The sequence below is a fragment of the Camelina sativa genome, chromosome 12 (assembly GCF_000633955.1).
Source record: "Camelina sativa cultivar DH55 chromosome 12, Cs, whole genome shotgun sequence".
Classification (NCBI taxonomy): Eukaryota; Viridiplantae; Streptophyta; class Magnoliopsida; order Brassicales; family Brassicaceae; genus Camelina; species Camelina sativa.
In genome coordinates this window covers 23,152,836-23,173,944 of record NC_025696.1, presented here as the reverse complement: position 1 = coordinate 23,173,944, position 21,109 = coordinate 23,152,836, and the positions used below count along the sequence as shown (strand labels likewise).

Genomic DNA, 21,109 nt, shown 5'->3' with positions numbered 1-21,109 from the left:
TTTCAACATCCACTAGCTGTTTTAACCAAATTGGCATGATTGAGTACAAACAAGGAGAATAAGTTGTAGAGAAGAGAGCTTCCCTTGCGACCCTGTCCGCCACTCTATTGCCGTCCCTTGGTGTGAACTGCACTCGCGTTTCATCGAAATGCTGGAGAGTTTGTCTTATGTCCTGGGCGATTGGCTGTATTTGTTGCTTTTCATTGCCGTTATTGATCATGGACACAAGGAGCTGAGAGTCTGATTCGAAAATTACCTTCGTATAGTTGAGTCGTGCGAGTGAAAGCACTGCTTCTCTTAAAGCTTCAAACTCAACTTCCAGCACTGAAGTGACCCGCAGTAAAGCCCTCTTACCAACCCATAATACCTGACCCTTCTCATTCCTCAGAACCCAACCTATTCCACAGTTTGTTTCCTGTTCCCTCCAAGCTCCATCAAAGTTGCATTTTAACCAGTTTTGTGGGGGAGGTTTTCCATCTAATTGGTGCTTTCGGAGTAGTGGTGTTCTGGGATTCAGATTGACGCTTGGGTGGTATTCTTAGCCTCCATTCTTCCTCATCTTCTTTTGCCTTCAAAATGAGCTCTTGACTTGTAAATTCCTTACCTTGGAAGACCAGGGAGTTCCTGTTTTTCCATAATCTCCATAGGATCCATATCAAACCTGAGCTATTCGAAGTTCCCTGTGGGTGAAAGTCGTTAATATTCATTACATAGTGGAGGTTTTGGTATAGAGAATCTGACCATTCACCCTCTGGAGGAACAGGGAATGAAGAGAGGGCCCATGTTAACCTCGCAAAGGTGCATTTGAACAGCAGATGATTGACTGTTTCAACACTGTCGGGACAACGACAGCATGAGTCGTCCCTCGCAAGGTGCCTGTGCACCAAATTGCCAGAAACAGATAGACAGTTGGACATACATTTCCAGAGAAAGTGGCGAATTTTGGGAGGGACATCAGTTCTCCACAGTTGTTTGAATAACGGCGATAGGCTCGGTTGGAGAACCTCCTCTGCTTCAGACTCTCTATTAATAATTTCTGACATGACCCAGTAGCCTGACTTAACAGAGTAGTGTCCTGATCTGCTGTAGTCCCACGCGAATTTGTCCCTTGTGTTTCTTCCTTTTGCAACTCTAGTTTTGCAGCAGTCATTCACAGTTTTTTTATAATTCTTTGTTTTCTTTATTTTAATATTTTAGACATAAATCTTGTAAATCTAGCATATGCATTTTAGCATATTTAAATTCAAAAACGAGATTTTGGGACGCCATCCCTCCTCTTCTGATTTTCTTTGGATTACTCTTTACCTAATTTTTCCTAGAGTTTAGTCGTTTGTTGCTACTAATTATATCTTAAACAATCAATTATTAGCTTTCCTATTAGATGGTTTGAGAAAATAAAATAAACTAAGATTTCTTACAAATTTCCAGAATTTGTTTTGGTGAAGAAGACAGTTTTTTGAACTTCCGCTTACTCTTGTTCTTCTTTCTTTTTCTCATCTCATAAATATATATATTCAGTTTATAATTCTTTAGTAGATTATAATTGGTTCATGTAACCAAATGATAACAGTTTCCTCAAAAGAGTATTTTTGTCATAATTTTATGTGGTGGCTAATCCCTGGAAACCCTCTTCACTTTGCCTTCCCGTGAGAGAAAATCTTTATTTGGAATGGTTAGTGAATTTTTTTTTTTATTATTCAAACTTTTCTTTTCTTAAACAACCAGATATCTTATAATCCATTCTTATCCAGATGTCTGACACCTTATCTTTTACAACTCTTAAATAATATTGCTGCAGCGGTTTTGGCAAAAAAAACAAAAGATAAACGTTTTAAGCTTCTTGAAGAGTTCTCTGTTTGCATTCATATCTTTTTTTGCCATTTTCATTATTTCTAAGAAACCCGTTTCTGCACTTTCCTCAGCTTACCAACTTTTACAGCTTCCTGTAGAATCCAAATTTAAATAAGATATGTAAAAAGGTTTGCCATAAAAAATAGAGGTTCACAGAAGAAGAAGCTTACTTGTATATTCCCTATGTCGCGTAATGGTTGTTTGTTTGCGTCTTTGTCATCATGGCTAATCCCAGCGGGTTTCTTAGCATCTACTGGTTGCATTGGTTTTACATTTTCTTCTTCTCTGTTGCTACATTTCGAGGCTAAGCAGCCACAAGAGTCCCCACATCCGCTTCCATTTGCCCTGCATTTGCAACTTTTGGTCTTGCACAAAGATTTTTTAGTGCAAGAGCAACACAAGTCTGCTTTGTTCTGCTCCTTTTTGCAAAGTGTTTCCTCAGAAGTTTCAGGTTGAGATGGAGCCAAGGTTGATTGATCGTCGGTATTCTTGCTGGTAATAGAGCGTTCAACTGGTTCACCCTGATGAACAATTAGAATAAATAAATCAGACCACAAACCAGAACAATTGGCCTTGGCTTGTAGGTATAAACTAAATATTCAGTTCCAGATTGATAACCTGAACTTTATCTGTCTCACTGAATTGGGATTTGGTCATTTCCATCTGGCTGACCAGAGTACTCAATTTGTTAAATTCCTCTTTGAGTTCCTTCAGCTCTGAGTCCATTGGAGTATCGTTTATTTGGTTGTCACACGACCCAGAGCTAAATAACAGAAGCAAAGATAATCAATTACGTAAGTAAACAAATTTAGGCTACAACAAAAGTTTAGCTATGATCAAACTTACCATGAGCTTTGCTCTCCCTCAAATTCTCCCTTCAGCACACCGGCCTCTAAGCTGAACCGTTTGACCTCTTCAGCCATTCTGATAAGAATAGTTAAGAACACATAATTTCAGCTACTGAAGTAACAAGGAAGTTTTATTAGCTCCACATACAGTGTTTTTCCGTAGAGTTGTAATAGCAAAAAGAAATAAAATCCCACAATTTTTCTATTGAAAGCTTACTCTTTCATTTGGCGTTCGTAATCAGAATGGATCTCATTCAACTTCATTTGTAGCCCCGTTTCATTGCTAGACTCCTGCACAACCAGAATCAGAAACCATATGGACTTCCAACTTATAGAAATCAATACACTGCCGCATCTTTTATGGAATATCAAGTCTCTATATCTTCCTGTGGAAGGTAAGGTACAATCTAAAGATACTAAATAAAAAAATTCAAGAAAAAGTGCAGGTGAAAGACTATGTAAACTTAACCAAGTTCTTAAATTCTTGTTGAAACTAAGATGTTACATTGGCTAAGGTATCCATACCTGAATCCCAGAGCTTGTTCCTTTTAATGGACCTGGCATATTAAAAAGAAGACACCTAAACAATTTAGCAAAAGATAAAAGGAAAAAAAAGGAATGTATACTAGCTATCTGTTATCTGACCTTTATTTTTGTTGGAAGAAATCATTTTAGATTGGAGCAGCAACTTTCGGCGCTTCAGGGCTGTCAAAGCATGTGTATTCTTCAGCTGCAAAATCTGAGTAAAAGAATATAGAAATTAACAAGCCACATGGACTCAGTAAACCACGGTTGCTGAAAAATACAGATAGAACAGTACAGTCAGCACAAGTCATACCCGCTTCTGGCGATTGTTTAAAGCTGACAGGACTTGTTTCTCAAACTCGCTTTTCCTTAGCTCTTTTTTGAGCTGTTATAAGAGAAGCACTATTAAATTAAAAAGCCTGAGGTGTTACAAAGAACTAGATAAGGCAATCACAATTGTCGACCAAACCCATCAAGAAAAGGTTTAAAAGAACGTTTTATCAATCATAGATAAGTATAGTAAGGCAGGTAACCAGATTCCATCTGGAATCTACAACTTCATAATTTGAGATTCACTCATAAACCATAGAGAATGTATGATAATAAGAAATACTACTCTCTTTACCTGAAGAACTTCCTTTTCTAGTGAAGTTTTCACTAGTCTGAAGTGCATAGAGTCTAGCTTGATCTTGCAGTGCAACTTAACCTGAAGAATAGCCACAACTCACAAAAGTAAAAAACTACAAAAAAAAAAAAACTGCTGTAATTTTTCATTGAACTTAACAATATTTGCAACAAGATGCTTTACCTTTTGCGCTTTTAATTTCTGAACTTCACCATCAAACTGCTTAACAGAACTCTCAGTTTTATACTTCTTCGTTGAACACATAGAGAGCAAATTTGACTTACTCCTTGAACTCATACCCTAGACAAGTATTAAGGTTAGAAATGTACATGGTATAGCATAAGTATCCTTCTTTATAAACTGGAACCTGAAAAATAAACTTCACCTCCACTTTCGTAGCAATAGACTTCTGAGAAAACTCTCTGCTTAACTGTAACGTACCAACCGAAGAGCTAATGGAAACATCAGCCAGTTTTGACTTTAACTCCTCCACATCACACTGCCAAAATCGAAAAAAAAAAATCAGTTCAAGATGATTCTACACATCAAAGCACAGAACATTAGTATACCTACCTCATTTCTTAAGATGAATCCACACAGATATATAAAAAATTCAGGAGTAATCAAATAATAGCACTACTGATTCCAGATAAACTAATCCAATTATCATCAACCACTAAATTTCACACTTCTCTGCAAAATTGGAAACTGAAGCGACGAACATCATCCATGAATTAAACGAAATTTTGGAGAAAATCAAAGCGAAATCACTGTTCCAAAAGAAGCAATTCTAGATTTGAAAAACCGAGAAAATTTCAAAAACAGAAATGGGGGAAACCTTGAGAGCTTCGTTCACGGACTCCAGATCTCGAATCTTCTTCTCGTAGAGTTTCTCAGCATCATCTCCGGGAGATGACTCTTTTGATCGGAGATTTAGCTTCTTCGTCATCTCCGGCGATGAGTTCTCAATTTTTCTCGATGTGAGTGAGACAAGAACGCTCCTTCTCTCTCTCTCTCTTTTAATTTCCTAATCGGTGAAAAGGTGCGGACAGAGGAAGTATTTGAATTCACTATTTTTTAACTATTTCTTTTTATTTTCATTATGGGCCTTAAATAACAAAAGCCCGTATTCAAACATTTTGTGAGTTTATAAAATTTTGGATTTTGAGAGATTTAGCGAGTTTTTAAGATATTTTGGTTTATTTTTGTTTGTGATTTGGTGAGATTTGAACAAATAACATTGATTGTGATTGTTAGTGGTTTTGGTTTATTATTTTGACATGTTGTTTGTGATTGTAGAAGGGGAAAAATGTCAAAATAATCATGAACTTTTAAATTTGGGAAGAAAAAAGCATGAACTTTCGAAATGTCATTTAAATCCCAAATTTTCTGTTGACTTTTCAATAAAATAACTAAATTTTGTTGATCTGGCCATTTGAAACATGACACTAAATATTTATTAAAATAATAATAATGGAGTTAACTTCCGTTAACACTTAAAGACGCCGTTTAAAAAAAAAAACAAAGAAATAGAAAACAAATATGGGATTCGAACCGGTTCCCTAAAGGACATTTTACATGTAGCCATATCCAGTTGAGCTACATTAATTAACTGAAAATGAAGAAACGCATATATTTATATTGGTAATCCAAAATCTTTAAACTAAAAGCACTAAACTATTTCTTCGATTTACGGATATGGTTCGCTGGTTCTCGGCAACATTGGAACTTCCTCTTTATCCGGCGGAGAAGGCGATGGTCTAATTTACCGGAGAAGCTGCGAATCTTGTTGGATTTTAGAAAGCTAGAGAGATCTGGGGTGATGACCAAGAAAAGAAAGAGAGAATTGGGTTTAAGGGAGATATAAGAAGAGACAGAAGCTATTTCTTAAGTTTACAAAGGAAACCAAGAGAAGTGAAGACTGAAGAGCTTAGCCATGGGCGATCTGTTTCTTATTTTCAATTAATTGTGTATATACACATTTCTGTTTGACCTTTTAACAAATTGTTATCATAGCTCGATGGAAGAGTACTATTTCTTGACATTCAAGATTAAGGATTCGATCAGTATTGGTTTCAGTTTTTATTTTCATTTTATTTAAACGATGTCGCTTTATAAACGAGCCAGACGAAGACTGCTAACTAAGTGTTAACGGAAGTTAACTCCGTTATTATTATTTTAATACATATTTAGTGTCATGTTTCAAATGGCCGGGTCAACGAAACTTAGTTATTTTATTGAAAAGTCAACGAAAAGTTTGGGATTTAAATGACATTTCGAAAGTTCATGTTTTTTTCTTCCCAAATTTGAAAGTTCATGATTTGTTTGACATTTTAAATATCAACTTAGCAAAAATTCTATTGGGGTGAGAGAATTTTGATATTTGAGTATTCAGATTTCAGACGCAAAAGGAGAGGGTTCTCTCCATACTTTTTTTATTATACGTACCCATGTTTTTTTTTTCCACAAACTAACCAAGATTGAATTTTACAGTTCCATATTCAAAAACACAGCAAAGTCCGATACAATCAAAAACTAACCCAGATTCTATCGCAGCTACATATCAAGAAATTTATGTAAAATTGAATTCTAATTAGGCCAACCCAGCAAAGAAGACCAAAGAAGAATGAAAAATTGCTCGATCGTTTGAAAAAATCTAAAACACAAAGAAGGAGAAAAAGATTAAAAAGAATAATATTGAAAGAAGAAAACTGAACAGAAAACTGGAGCTAAAATGGTTGAATGTGAAATCAGATTATGGGAACTTGCAAGTATGGATGTAAAAATAGGTCAAGTTTCATGGATAACCATAACTCAACTCAACCCATAGACCCTAATGGGTTAAAAAAAATTATCCTAATGATTTCATGAATAAATTGAGTTAGTGGATCAAATGGTTTAATGGATCAATTGAGTTATGTTATAATGGGTAATGGATTAACCATTTAATCCATCAAATACTTAAACCGGTCAAAATTGCTAAAACCACTCAAAATTACTAAAACCACTAAACCGGTCAAAATGTGTAAACCGATCTTTTCCCCCAAATAAGTGAATGAGCTTCGTCCTGTATTTGTGAAAAATCAAATTTGATTCAGATTGAGCTTCAACCCATGTTAGCTTCAATCCTTAAGCTTCTTCTCCGATCCTCTCAGGTTCGCTTCAATCCTTAAGCTTTTCATGTTTGAATTTTGCTGGGTTTAAGTTGATTTTTTCTGGGTTTTGTTTTTAAGTATCTGGGTTCATGATTGTTTTCATGTTCGTATATGGGTTCATGATTGTTCTCGACTTCTCGTTATCTTGATTGTGTATGTGTTCATTATTTCGACCGTTTTGTGTTGTTTTCTTAGTTTATGGTTTGTCGTGTATCAATTGTTTTTGTTTGATTTGGTTTATGGATGTGGAACGTGGGTCTAGTGCTTTTGTTTAGAAAATTATTTTCATGTTTGTATTTTGCTGGGTTTAAGTTGATTTTTTCTGGGTTTTGTTTTTAAGTATTTGGGTTCATGATTGTTCATGATTGTTTTCATGTTTGTATATGGGTTCATGATATAGCTTTAAGTTTTTATTTCTTTCATTTGATAGAACTCGATCTAGTGGAACTTCGAGCACTTGTGATATAGTTTTGGTAGCTCAAATCATCACATAGTCCAAAGCAAAGACCTGCAAAAAGCTCTTAATTCGACAATCAAGTTGGTGCCACTAACTCAAGAGGTGAGCTTTGTTATCGATCTCTCTTTCACTGAGTTTATTGTATTTTTGTTATCCTTTAACTCCTATCAAAAGAAACACTTTTGTTTATTTTTTCTAGATCAATGGACAGTCAAGATATATATACTCGTAGTGGAGATGGTGGGCAAGGGCAAATATCAGTGGATACATCACAATCTAAAAGCCTGGTAAGTGTTTCTCGTAAAAGAAGTAGGACATCAGATGTGTGGAATTACTTTAGACTAGAAAAGGAAGATAATGGTGATAAGAGAGCATATTGTCAGAACTGCTCAAAGAGTTACTTGATGTTGCCCACTACTGGAACATCTAATCTGATTCGCCATAAAGATAAATGTTCGATGGGGGTTGAAAGAAAAAGAGCAAAGATTGATCATGCAGTTGCTAGGGAAAAGTTTAGTCGAGTGATTATTAGACATGATCTGCCTTTTCTTTGTGTTGAATATGAAGAGTTGAGGGATTACATTCATTACATGAATCCAGACTATAAGTTTTATACTAGGAACACTGCTGCAGCTGATGTGGTTAGAACTTGGGAAAAGGAAAAACAGATTTTGAGGTCTCAGCTAGAAAAGATTCCTAGTAGGATATGTTTGACTTCTGGTTGTTGGAGTTCACTCGGTGGAGATGGATATATTGCTTTAACGGCACATTACATAGATGCAAAGTGGGTATTGAATAGCAAAATTTTGTCATTTTGTGACATTCTTCCTCCCCACACGGGTGATGCATTAGCTAGTAGGATCTATGAATGTTTAAAGGAGTGGGGAATAGAATAGAAAGTTTTTACGCTTACTTTGGATAATGCTAAAGCCAACAATTGTTTGCAAGATATATTGAGAGATCATCTTAATCTGGATGATAATTTGCTGTGTAGAGGAGAGTTTTTTCATGTGCGGTGCTGTGCACATATCTTAAACCGTATTGTGCAAAACGGTTTGCTTGTGATTGATGATGCATTGTCTAAGATCAGAGAGACTGTTAAGTATATTAAAGGCTCAACATCTAGGAGAATTGCGCTTGCAGAATGTGTAGAAGGTGAAGGTGAAGTGGTTCTATCTTTAGATGTACAAACGAGATGGAACTCAACATATGTGATGCTGACAAAAGCTTTGAAGTATCAGCGTGCATTGAATAGATTTAAGATAGTTGATAAAAACTACAAGCATTTTCCCTCAAGTGAAAAATGGAAATATAACTCAGCGGTAGAGTGTCACCTTGACGTGGTGGAAGTCATCAGTTCGAGAGCAAAGGTTATTCATGAGATTCTGATGCCATTTTACAAGATTACTTCTTTGATGTCTGGGAGAAGCTACTCAACTTCAAATTTATATTTTGGACATGTTTGGAAGATTCAGTGTTTGCTGGAAGTGCACCAATACAATGAAGACAAGATAATTCGAGATATGATTTATAAAATGAGGATGAGATTCGATAAATACTGGGAAGAATATAGTGTTATTCTTGCAATGGGGGTTGTTTTGGATCCTAGGATGAAATTTAAACTTCTGAAGCGTTGTTATGATGAGCTTGATCCATCGACTTCACAGGAAAAGATAGATTTCCTTGAAAGTAAGCTTATAAAGCTTTTTGAAGAATATAGAAAAGCGTTTCCTTTGACCCCTATTGTGAGTTCTCCAAGAACAAATTCCCGTGTTTCAGAACGAGGAAGTGAGAATTTGGATGATCATGTGCTAGATGTAAGTTTCTGATAATGATCTGACTTCTATTAAATTTGAGATTGTGACTTGGACTTGTTGTCTTGTTGATATAACTTTTCATATGATACAGGATTTATTCGACTTAGATGATGTTCCAGAAGTTGAAGAAGGAAAGTCAGCGTTAAGAATGTATTTGGAGGACCCAAAATTAGATATGAAAAGTCATCCCAGTTTGAATGTTTTGCAGTATTGGAGAGAAAATAGACATCGTTTTGGTGCCCTAACATACATGGCAATGGATGTGCTTAGTATCCCCATTACAACCGTTGCTTCTGAGTCCTCTTTTAGCATTGGTGCTCACGTAATAAATAAGTATTGAAGTCGTCTCCTTCCTAGCAATGTCCAAGCTTTATTGTGTACTCGTTCTTGGCTATATGGTTATCCGGCTAATGATGAAGGTAAGAGACAAACTTGTGTACTTGTGTTTATTGTTCGCGTATGATGTGTGTTCTTGTACTCGTGTGTATCGTTCTTGTAAGGTGAAGCTTTATGTGTGTTCTTGTGCTCATGTACATGTGTGTTGCTGTTATTTGATTGACTATGCTCGTATATGTAGAGTTGTCATTTTGATGCCATTTTACTGTCTCGCTTCTTATAAACTGGTTTGTATGATGTAGATGAGAAGGACGAGATAGTTGTCATTCGGGAAAACCCAACTTCTAGTGGAAAAGAACAGGGCTAAGAGGATTTGTGGTGTTAAGAAGGTGAGTCTACTGGTTTCTAAATGTTTAATATCTTGCTTTCCCTTTTTAAAAATTGTGATTGAATCCTTAAGAATGGTTTTTGTTCAATGTCTGCAGACAAAGGCTGGTGATCCCAAAAAGAAGTGAGATCCTCAAGATAGAATCTTTATCTTGTGGGTTTTTGATGTGCAATGTCACTAGACGTCTTTAAAGAATCTGTCAACTTTTGTTTTGAATACATCTTATTCAAACTCTTTCTTGTCTATTTCCAACATTTTGATTGCAAATGTGACTCTCTGGCCGTTGTTGAATTGATTTGCTCACATGATAATCTTATAACTTAGCATAATCAAGGATATCACTCATTTAACAGGTTTACAAACAGGTTTCAGAACTCATTTACAAACAGGTTTCAGAACTCATTTAGAACTCATTTAACCACTTAACTCATCAAATTAAATGAGTTCATGGATTAACCCAGCTCATTTGTTTAAATGAGCTGGGTTAATCCATGAACTCATTTAATCTAAACTCATTAGGTAATGAGTTGATTTGAGTTGAGTTAATCATTTTGACACCCATACTTGCAAGCCTTACTCGCTTGAGAAAAGAGAAGATGGAGCATATCCAACAAAAGAATTCTCAAAGATGATTCCTGGCTTTTTGTGAAAAAATGATAAAAAAAAAATTTGTTTGACAATGAGAACGTGAGAGTGGAAAGCAGAAACCAAGGATATGATTATCTTTGAAATTTTTTAGTTGATAAATGTGACTCATATAGTCACACCCTTTAAGGTAGGATTTTAAAGGATTTCCGAAAAAAAAAAGTCAGACTAATTGCATCTTCCACTTATGTACATGACTCTGTTTTTCGTCATAGCCAGTGCATTTTCCTGATTTGAGAACATCACTGCGACAATATATGAACTGATGAAGGCTCGCATCTTCCACGAAACCACTTGTACCCTCTTCGCAACATGGTTCCCCAAAAGCTTTGTTTAATACGACATCAGAGTCACTACCGGAACAATCAGAGTCACTACTGTCCAAATTTCATCTCTTTAGCAGAAGATGAAGTGTGAGCTCCGGTGGGAAGCATAATGATGTTCAATTCTTGTTTATCAAAAGGCCATTTCATCGTTTCTCGTTTACTCTAATGTGTTTTGTTTTTTGCAGGCTGCAAATGATGATGAGATATTATGTTAATCATCAAATCTTCTGGCCATCGATCCACCATCAAGTCAAAAAGGACATGGTGTATATACAGTTGGAAGTCTGGTAATTTCTCTAGAACCATCTTTACAACATCTCACAATTGGAATCATGTGAGACCAACTGGCTCTACCAATCTTGGGCAAAAGTTGTGTGGTATCCTGGAAACATTCCCAATTTGGCTTTCACTTTCTGGATCTTTCACTTGGATAGACTCCCAACAAGATCAAGGCTTCACTCTTGGGCTATCACCAACAATGTGCTTTGTATAGAATCTAGAAACAAAGAAACTCTTATATGATTTAAGAACAAAAGAACTAAAAGATATACTCTCTTTTATTAATCTTTAGGAAAATCTCTTAAAACCTAAAGCTCTCTCTTGTTCTTCTCAAACTCATAAGTTATGCCATAACCTTAGCATCTCCTTCTATATGAAAAACTCTTAGACAAGATGCCTAATTCAAAATGGAAAAACTAACTTATTAGATAACTCCTAAATCTCAAATATGTATATTTAGCTTTTCGCCTAAATATACTTGACTTTAGCCTCAAGCTAATTCAAGCTTAATCAACATTCTTCCCCTTAAGCTTGAATTCCTTCTTCATCAAGTCTTGTACACCAATGAGATCCCTCATTTCCTTAAACTTGATTCTTCTAAGAGCTTTTGTCAAGATATCCGCCTTCTGTGCATCCCCTGGAACATGTCCAACCTCCACTTGCCCATTTTCTACACACTCTCGTATGAAATGGTACCTTGTGTGTATGTGTTTACTCCGGCCGTGAAACACATGATTTTTGGTGAGTGCGATCACTGATTGATTATCTATTCTGATGACGACCTTCTCACATTCTGTCTCCGTGATTTCACTAAGCAAGTCCTGCAACCATATCGCTTGTCTCGCTGCCTCCGTAGCAGCCATGAACTCAGCTTCACACGATGACAGAGCTACTGTTTCCTGCTTCTGGGAACACCAAGTAATCAAGCTTCCTCCAAGATAGAAAACATGATTAGTTGTGATTTTGCCATCATCTGGATCCATGTTATGGCTGCTATCACTAATCCCGACCAAGCTCGACCTCTTTGAAGTCATTCTCGTGAAAGATAACCCTAATGTGGTGGTTCCTTGCAAGTATCTTAGACATTGCTTCATAGCCACTCCATGTGACTCCTTAGGATTTTTCATATAGCAACTCAAAACTCCTACACAAAAAGACAAGTCAGGTCTTGTGTGTAGTAAATAGCGAAGACAGCCCACGAGTTTCCTATAGTTCGTAGCATCAATATCTTTCTCCTCTTGTGCCTTTGATAACTTCAGTCCAGATTCCATTGGTGTATGAACAAAGTTACAGTTGGACATTCGAGCCTCTTCCAATATCTTCAATGCATAACATTTCTGACTCAAATTTATCCCATCTTGGTGTTGACATACTTCGATTCCAAGATAGTAAGTCAGCTTGCCAAGATCACTCATCTCAAATTTGGATTCCATCTCCCCTTTAAACTCCTCTATGATTTCAATGCTTGAACCGGAGACAAATAGATCGTCGACATACACCGCAATGACGACGATCTCATGGTTTACCCTTCTCCGATAAATCGAAGGTTCTTTAGAACACCTCTTGAATCGCAACTCCTTAAAAACTTCATTTAACTTTTCATTCGAAGCTCTTGGGGCTTGTCTAAGACCATACAAAACCTTATTTAGCTTGTAGACCATCTCTTCACACCCTTTGATGTTCATATATTTTACCTTGTTTTCCCTTAGTTTATTCACATCTTTTGCATCTTTTTCTATCCATTTAGACCATTATTGTGTAGCTTTAGCATTAATCATGCATTAGGGTTTAGTTGCATTGCATTTGCATCTTTTCATGCATAAACAGGTGATTTTGGAGCTCAAGGAGCATGGAAGCAATGGAGAAGAGATGTGAAGCAATCTTGAGGAGGAAACAAGGGAGTTAAGGCTGAAGAACCAAGGTCCAGAGTCCAACTCGACCGCACACTCGACCAGACACTCGACCGTGTGCTGAGGAGGACTCGACCGAGTGGAGATTGCACGTGAGAAGCCAGCTCGACCCCTAGCTCGACCGAGCACAGGTCGAGTTGACCGAGCCGTTGACCGCTTTGACTTTTTCTATTTTTAGGGCTTCCACTTCCCCACTATATAAGACCTTGTACCTGCAGCCACCAAAGCGTCCAGACTTTTAGATATTCCCAAAAACCTAGTTTTTACCTTTTTTAGCATTATTCCTTTTGCATTTTATTAGATTTTGTACTTCTTTAAGAAAACTCTTAGATTCTTCAATATTGTTGGTTCAATAACTTTCTTAATATTGAGAATTTGAGTTTCATCCTTTGATTAATATTAAAGATCTCAGTTTTATCTTTCTAATAATGCAAGTTTCAATATTTTCTGGGTTTTTGATTTGTTTCATCATGTCTTGTTGTGAGTAGTCTTCTTAGGATCTTGAGGATGGGTTAGGAAGGATTGATCTTGTGGTTTATGTGATTTGGTCAAGCTTGATTGTTGTAGATCTCTTCTAGGCTAGATGTTCTTAAGGCTGATCTTGAACTGAGAGGTTAGGATCTGATTTCAAGCTTCTTAGCATCACACCAATGTTTAAGAAGCATAGATAAGGCTAGATCTAGAGCTTACCATTAGGCTTGCTAAGAGATTAGAGGTCTTGTTTGGTTTGAGATGTATTGCTTAATGCCTGCTTGTGTAGATTCTTTACTGTGTGAGAACAAGTCTAGAATTGCATAGGTTTGATTGTTTCTTGACCATGAGAGTGGGAGAAACTTGTCTTAGATTTATATGTCTAGAGGTTAGCTCAAAGTTTGCTTGAGATTTGTTGACCAAGTTAGATGACCACAATGATTAGTTCTTCCCATGAATCCATCCTCAGGAACCTTCTTTGTTTATTGATTTCTAAGTCTTAATCTTGTAGCTTGCTTGTTGTTTGATTGGTTTTAGTGTTGCTCTGTTTTTGTTGTGTTGCTCTGTTTTCCGGATTCAACTAGCTCGACCTCCCACTCGACCTACACTCGGTCGAGTGCTTGCTCGAGTTCATCCCCAGAACTCTGGTTTATGATTTGTGCTTGTCTTGTTTCATTCCTGTTTCATTCCAGTTGCATACATTTAGTTTTCAGTTCATTAATTGTCTTGCATTAGTTCATTAGTAGTAGTTTCTATTTCTGTTCTTGCTTCATTACAGTTTCAATCATTCAGTTTCATTTGCATTTAGTTCTTGGCTCTTGTAGTTTACTTTCTGCATCTTTACATTTCCATCTTAAGATTGTTAGTGACAAACAATCATTACATTTGTCTTAACTTAGATTCATATGCACATCTTATCTGTTCACAAACACTCATTTAGGATTGATAGCTCTTGTACTGCAATAGCATAAAGGGGAATTGAAACACCCATCCATCATTTCATTCATATATCATCTTTGCGTACATCCACCATCATTCACCACAAACATAAGAAATACTTGTTTCACCCTTCCACAACAAAACCTTCTGGTTGTGCTACATAAACTGTTTCTTTCAGCTCCCCATGAAGAAATGCTGTTTTAACATAAAGGTGGTGTATCTCCCACCCATTGGACGCTGCAAGACTGATTAAGAGATGAATTGTTTCAATTCGTGCTACTGGAGCGAACACATCTTCGAAATCAATTCCAAGTCTCTGCACATATCCCTTTGCGACTAGTCTGGCCTTGTATTTGTTTATACTGCCATCGGAGTTTCTCTTAAGCTTGAATACCCATTTTAAGCCTATTGGTTTTGCTCCTGATGGAAGATCAACTAGATTCCAAGTATGATTCTTTGTAATGGAGCCACTCTCATCCTCACATGCAAGCATCCATTGTTTTGATTCTTGTGCTTCAGAAAAATCCCTAGGTTCTTCGTTTATTGCCATCAACAAGTGTTCTCCACACACTTTGGCTAGCAGCACATAATCATTGAGATAATTGGGTTTCACGATTGTTCTTTGTGATCTCCTGAGCCCCAATTGTGCTTGGTCTTCACTACCATCACTCTCTCCTTCATCATCATCTCTTTCTATAGTAGACTCATTTGATGATTCTGCAACATTATTATCCGAAGAACCAGGTTCAATCTTCCTCTGTTCCGAAGAAACAGGTTCAATCCTCCTCTGTTCTTCTTCGACTTGTTATGTATCTTGGATACCATGATTCCCAAAAACTCCGAAGTTAATATTAAATTCTCCTGCCTTGTCTCCCTCTACAACGTTTTGATTCCAGTTCCAACACTTTGTCTCATCAAAGACAACGTCTTTGCTTACTGTTATCTTTCGAGTGTGCGGATCATATAACTGGTATGGCTTTGATCCCGGTTCTTTACCAAGATGAACTAGCACTCGTGACTTGTCATCTAGTTTCTTCAAATGAGGAGCCTCTGTTTTCACATATCCTATGCAACCGAACACCCGAATATGACTAAGGTTTGGTCTCTTCTATCGTAACATCTCATATGGAGTCTTGTCTTTGAGTGCCCTCGTGGCAATTCGATTAAGAAGATATGTAGAATGCCTTATTGCTTCTCCCCAAAGAAAATTCGGGACCCGCATATGCTTGAGAATGCTTCAAGTCATCTCCATTAGTGTTCTATTACGCCTTTCCACAATCCCATTTTGTTGTGGAGTGTATGGGGTTGTAAGATGCCTGATTATTCCTGCATCAGCACAGAAGTCATTGAATTCTCGAGACACAAACTCACCTTCTCGATCAGTCCTAAGCGTTTGAATATGCTCCTTTGTTTCTTGCTCCACCAAGATCTTGAATCTCTTAAATTTGTTGAACGCCTCACTCTTCTCTTTCAACAAAGTTGTCCACATATATCTTGTGTAATCATCGATTAACACAAAGACATACTTATTTCCAACCATTGTATTTGGAGTTATAGGACCACACAGATCACCGTGTATCAGCTCAAGGGGTTTTGTTGCTCGATAGGCAGTGGCTTGTGGGAATGCTTGACGTGTTTGCTTGCCAAGTAAGCATGATCCACAAATTTCCTTCTCCAAGTTGATCCATGGAAATCCTATGACAAGTTCTCCCTCTATCATAGCTTTCATTGCTCCGAAGTTTAGATGACCTAAATGTGCATGTCATCTACTTGTGTCACTTGTTGTTGTAGAAAACAGACACAATCCATCTTTTATTCCCATATTCACCCTATATAGTCGGTTCTTCGATCGAGTTGCTTGCACCAGCAACTTACCATCACAGTCACGCATTGTTAGGTTGTCTCCTTTCATTCGAACATCACAGCCTGATTCTTTAGCTTGTCCAAGGCTAATGATGTTGCTCTTTAACCCCGGAATAAAATACTCATCGGACATTGTTCTTGAATCACCATTCCTATCAATGAACTCAATTGTACCCTTTCCTTTGATGTTTATTCGAGAATCATCACCAAAACGCACTTTTCCTACGATTGAGTCGTCGAGCTTTGAAAAATACCTTCGGTCTCCAGTCATATGGTTGCTGGCTCCATTGTCAAGGTACCAAACACCATCTTCCCCAGTGCTGGTCTCAAATTGACTTGGTACAACCTTTTCTTCATTTAGATTTACTATCTCATGTATCATAAGTTCATCTGCTTCCAGTGTACTCTTATTGTCACTTTCTTGTACCTCTTGCAGCTTAAAAAGACGATCTGGACAATTTGAAGCAAAATGTCCAGCTTTGTCACACCTATAGCAAATCACTTTTGAGATATCTTTTCCACCATTGAACCGTCCGTTGTTGAATCGTCCTCCGCGACCCCTGCCTCTGTTAATGAATCGTCCTTAACCTCTAAAATCTCCAGTAGACTCGAAGTATGGTTGAGATTCCATATTCGCATACATCAGCTTGCTTTGGTCATCCAGAGCTTCTTCTTCTTCAATGATACGCTCTTCATAACTCTTCAGACGTCCGATGATGTCTTTGAAACTCGTGTTCTTGAGATCGAGTACTTGTTCTAGTGAAGCAATGATATGAATATACTTCTTGCGTGGGGACTCTTAAGGAACTTCTTGATGAGTCTAGGTTCTTCAATGTCTTCTCCTAATGCAGCTGATTTGGCGGAGATTTCAGATAACTTGCCAGAGATATCATCTATTGAGTCTGTCTCCTTCATCTTCAACCGATCAAACTCAGCCATCAACGTCTGCAACCTTGCTTCCTTGACCCTTTCTGCTCCGACGTGTCTTGTTCTTATGGCCTCCTACACTTTCTTTGTTGTGTCCAATTCTCCAACTTGTAGAATAAGTGCCTGAGGAATTGACTGAAACAGCAAAGCCACAGCCATGTTTTTCTTCTCATCGCCGTTCAAAGATTCTTCGATGATATCCCAGACTTTATGTACCCTGAGGAGAATTCTCATCTTCATGGCCCAGACCGCGTAGTTGGTTGTGGTTAGCATAGGACACTTGATGGAAGACGAAGAAGAACCTCCCTCCTTTACTTTTGCTAGTGTCATGTTTGATGACTCCGTAATCTCTCCCATGGTATCGTTTGCAAAGCCCTGATACCAAATATAGAATCTAGAAACAAAGAAACTCTTATATGATTTAAGAACAAAATAATTACTCTCTTTTATTAATCTTTAGGAAAATCTCTCAAAACCTAAAGCTCTCTCTTGTTCTTCTCGAACTCATAAGTTATGCCACAACCTTAGCATCTCCTTATATATGAAAAACTGTTAGACAAGTTTCCTAATTCAAAATGGAAAAACTAACTTATTAGATAACTCCTAAATCTCAAATATGTATAATTAGCTTTTCTCCTAAATATACTTGACTTTAGCCTCAAGCTTATTCAAGCTTAATCAACACTTTGCCGCACCCACAATCTTCACAGAGAAACCCGATACCATCTTCTTCTGTATTGTGAGTTCAGTGAACAGATTTGGAAGCTTGTTCTTCACAAGCTTGGCCAATCATCTTTCATATTTGTCGACTGGTCTGTCCTCATCTGTCTTTGACTTCTGCTAATGTGTCCTTAACCCTCAAAACTCAAAAGATTTGCTTCTCAGCCCTCATGCCACAATCTACATATATGAAAAGAGGGCAACAATCGTCTTCACAACAACATCTCCTCTATTGTTTCCTCTATCTTCAAACAAATTGACAGGAACATTTAGGACACTATTCTGGCTCGGAGAAAGCACCATGCTTTTAAAAATCTTCTTCAACAATGGTTTAAGTAAATCTCTGCATCTTGTACTTCCCATTTTTCATTAGACTTTTTAATCTTCTTTTTTTGGTCTAAATAAAATCACTGCTACACCAATCTCTTGTAAAAAAAAAACTGTTTCTTTTGGTAATAATAATCACATTTTATCAATAAAGAAAAAAAAGATAGATGGTGTGTTTTGAAATATTCTAAAATCACTTACAAAATCCCACATATTCTAATTTCTTTAATATAAAATCTCTAACAAATCATCAAATCTTCTAAAACCTTACTCATATATCTCATAATTCTAAAATATTAACCAAATCCTATCAAAAAAACAAGTTCAATACCCCCCCCCCTAACATAATTAGACGAAGCGGCATACTGAAATTTAGTTTCGTATATGAAAGTTTAAGGCTAATGGTTAGAATTATTACTGTAGGCCATTACTATAAAATTACTTAGAAAATTTTGGATGTGGCTTTTGTTTTGTTTGATAAGGCATGTATGTGACTCAAAAAGAAAAAACATAAGAGTTATGTAGTGTATACTTTTAAAAAATCTATATTAACATTTTGTGTTATGGCTATGCCCTTTTAGTTTTGTTTATTTAAAAAGTTATTTAAAACATTAACCCCTAAAAAACCGCTATTAACCCATGACCCGGTGAACCGATTGACCCAGCCGGTTAGCGGTTCAAAAAAATCTACTTGATTTTTGGAAAAAAATAATAGGGTTTCACAGTTTTCAATTAGTTTTAGAACCTTTTAGCTTAGACGGCGACACACGACTCACACACCTCCCTCTCGTCTTCAACTTCTTTGCCATCTTTCATACTTGCGTAAGAACCGTTGAGTGTTCTAACTCTATTCTTTCTCCACTATTCTGAAATTCCTTTTTAGTTTTGATGATCATGTGTTTGATTGATTTTAAATATTAGTATAATTTTCCAACTCTCGTGGCTACTCTGCTTTTCTCGTGGTACTCTGTTTTCTTGTGACTACTCTGCTTTTTCAAATATAAGATGTTAGGTGTTCGTGTGTCATAATTATTCATCCTCATGCTTTTATAATTTATATATATAAATATATATTAGCAAACGATCATGATCCTGTCTATATATCTCAAATCTGTTTTTTTCTCTTTCTCTGTTGTGAATTTAACAGGAAATGGTAACATAGGAAGATGAAAACTATAAAGAAATAGCAGCTGCAAACCGTTTAGTCCGAGGAAAAATTGATATTGCTTGGTCGTATGTCATTCAATCAAAAGACGCAAGAGGAAAAACGATTCTGGAATGTTCCTTTTGTCACAAAAAAAAATTAGGAGGTGGAATTAATAGGATGAAACACCATCTTGCTAGCGTGAAAGGGGATATTGATGCGTGTTCGAAGATTACTGCAGATGTGCGATTTAAGATAATGAGTGCACTGAAAGAAATTGAAAGCAAGAAGAAGAAAAATATTGTTTTGGATGATACGAACTTAGATGGTCCTGAAATTCATGATGTTGATGGAGATGATATCGATGTTGGCCCAAGTCAAAAGAGGAGGAAACAAGGAATTGATCTACATGAATACTTTAAAAGAGGTGTGCATGATCAGACTCAACCTACTATCAAAGCTTGTTTGCAGAGTAAAGAGATAATACATGATGTGGATATGTCTATTGCATTGTGGTTTTATGATGCTTGTATTCCGATGAATGCTGTGAATTCTCCACTTTTTCAGCCTATGATGAGTAAGGTAGCAAGTATGGGTCATGGATATGTAGGCCCTTCATACCATGCTCTGCGTGTTGGATTGTTGCGGGATGCTAAGGTTCAAGTTTCTTTGATCATTGATAAGTTTAGAAGTACATGGAGTAGTACTGGATGTACTCTTATGGCAGATGGATGGAAGGACACAAGACAAAGGCCACTGATTAATTTCTTAGTTTATTGTCCTAAAGGAATTACATTTCTCAAGTCAGTTGATGCTTCTGATATCTATGCAAGTGCTGAGAATTTATGCAACTTGTTTGCTGAACTTGTGGGTATGATCGGTTCAGATAATGTGGTTCATTTTGTGACTGATAGTGCACCCAACTACAAAGCTGCAGGAAAGCTTCTTGTTGAAAAGTTTCCCACCATTGCTTGGTCTCCATGTGCAGCTCATTGTATCAATCTGATTCTGGAAGATGTTGTGAAACTCCCTTTTGTTCACAATTTAGTGCATTGTATGTCTAAGGTAACTATATTTGTTTACAATCATAAGTCGACTTTGAATTGGGTCAGAAAAAGACCAGGTTGGAAAGAGATCATTTGTCCTGGAGAGACACGTTTTGCTACAAATTTTATTGCTCTACAAAGTCTACATCAACATAAAGAAGATCTACAAGCTTTGGTTACAAGTACTTATCATGAACTTAAGCAGCTTTTCAAAACATCTAAAGCAAAGGAAGTGATGTTCATATATTTTGCCTTGTTTTCCCTTAGTTTATTCACATCTTTTGCATCTTTTTCTATCCATTTAGGCCATTATTGTGTAGCTTTAGCACTAATCATGCATTAGAGTTTAGTTGCATTGCATTTGCATCTTTTCATGCATAAACAGGTGATTTTGGAGCTTATGGAGCATGGAAGCAATGGAGAAGAGATGTGAAGCAACCATGAGGAGGAAACAAGGGAGTTAAGGTTGAAACAACAAGGTCCGGAGTCCAACTCGACCGCACACTCGAC

The 21,109-nt window shown here is 36.9% G+C and overlaps 2 protein-coding genes across 2 annotated transcripts in view; one reads left to right on the top strand and one right to left on the bottom strand.

Annotated features, from left to right (window-relative positions):
• On the bottom strand, window positions 1,729-4,898 carry LOC104732482 (kinesin-like protein KIN-4C). The gene is made up of 12 exons (XM_010452030.2): window positions 4,688-4,898; window positions 4,235-4,348; window positions 4,033-4,149; window positions 3,850-3,930; window positions 3,538-3,609; window positions 3,345-3,438; window positions 3,225-3,256; window positions 2,917-2,990; window positions 2,698-2,775; window positions 2,470-2,614; window positions 2,022-2,372; window positions 1,729-1,943 (listed from the first exon to the last, which is right to left on the bottom strand). Exons 1-12 carry the CDS (start codon window positions 4,796-4,798, stop codon window positions 1,893-1,895), a joined length of 1,320 nt encoding a protein of 439 aa, XP_010450332.1. The 5' UTR covers window positions 4,799-4,898; the 3' UTR covers window positions 1,729-1,892.
• LOC104733774 overlaps window positions 19,734-21,109 on the top strand; it is a 30,625-nt gene continuing 29,249 nt past the window's right edge. The window contains exon 1 of the mRNA XM_010453322.1: window positions 19,734-20,618. Coding sequence (XP_010451624.1) covers window positions 19,734-20,618 — 885 coding nt within the window. The remainder of the gene's footprint in view (window positions 20,619-21,109) is intronic.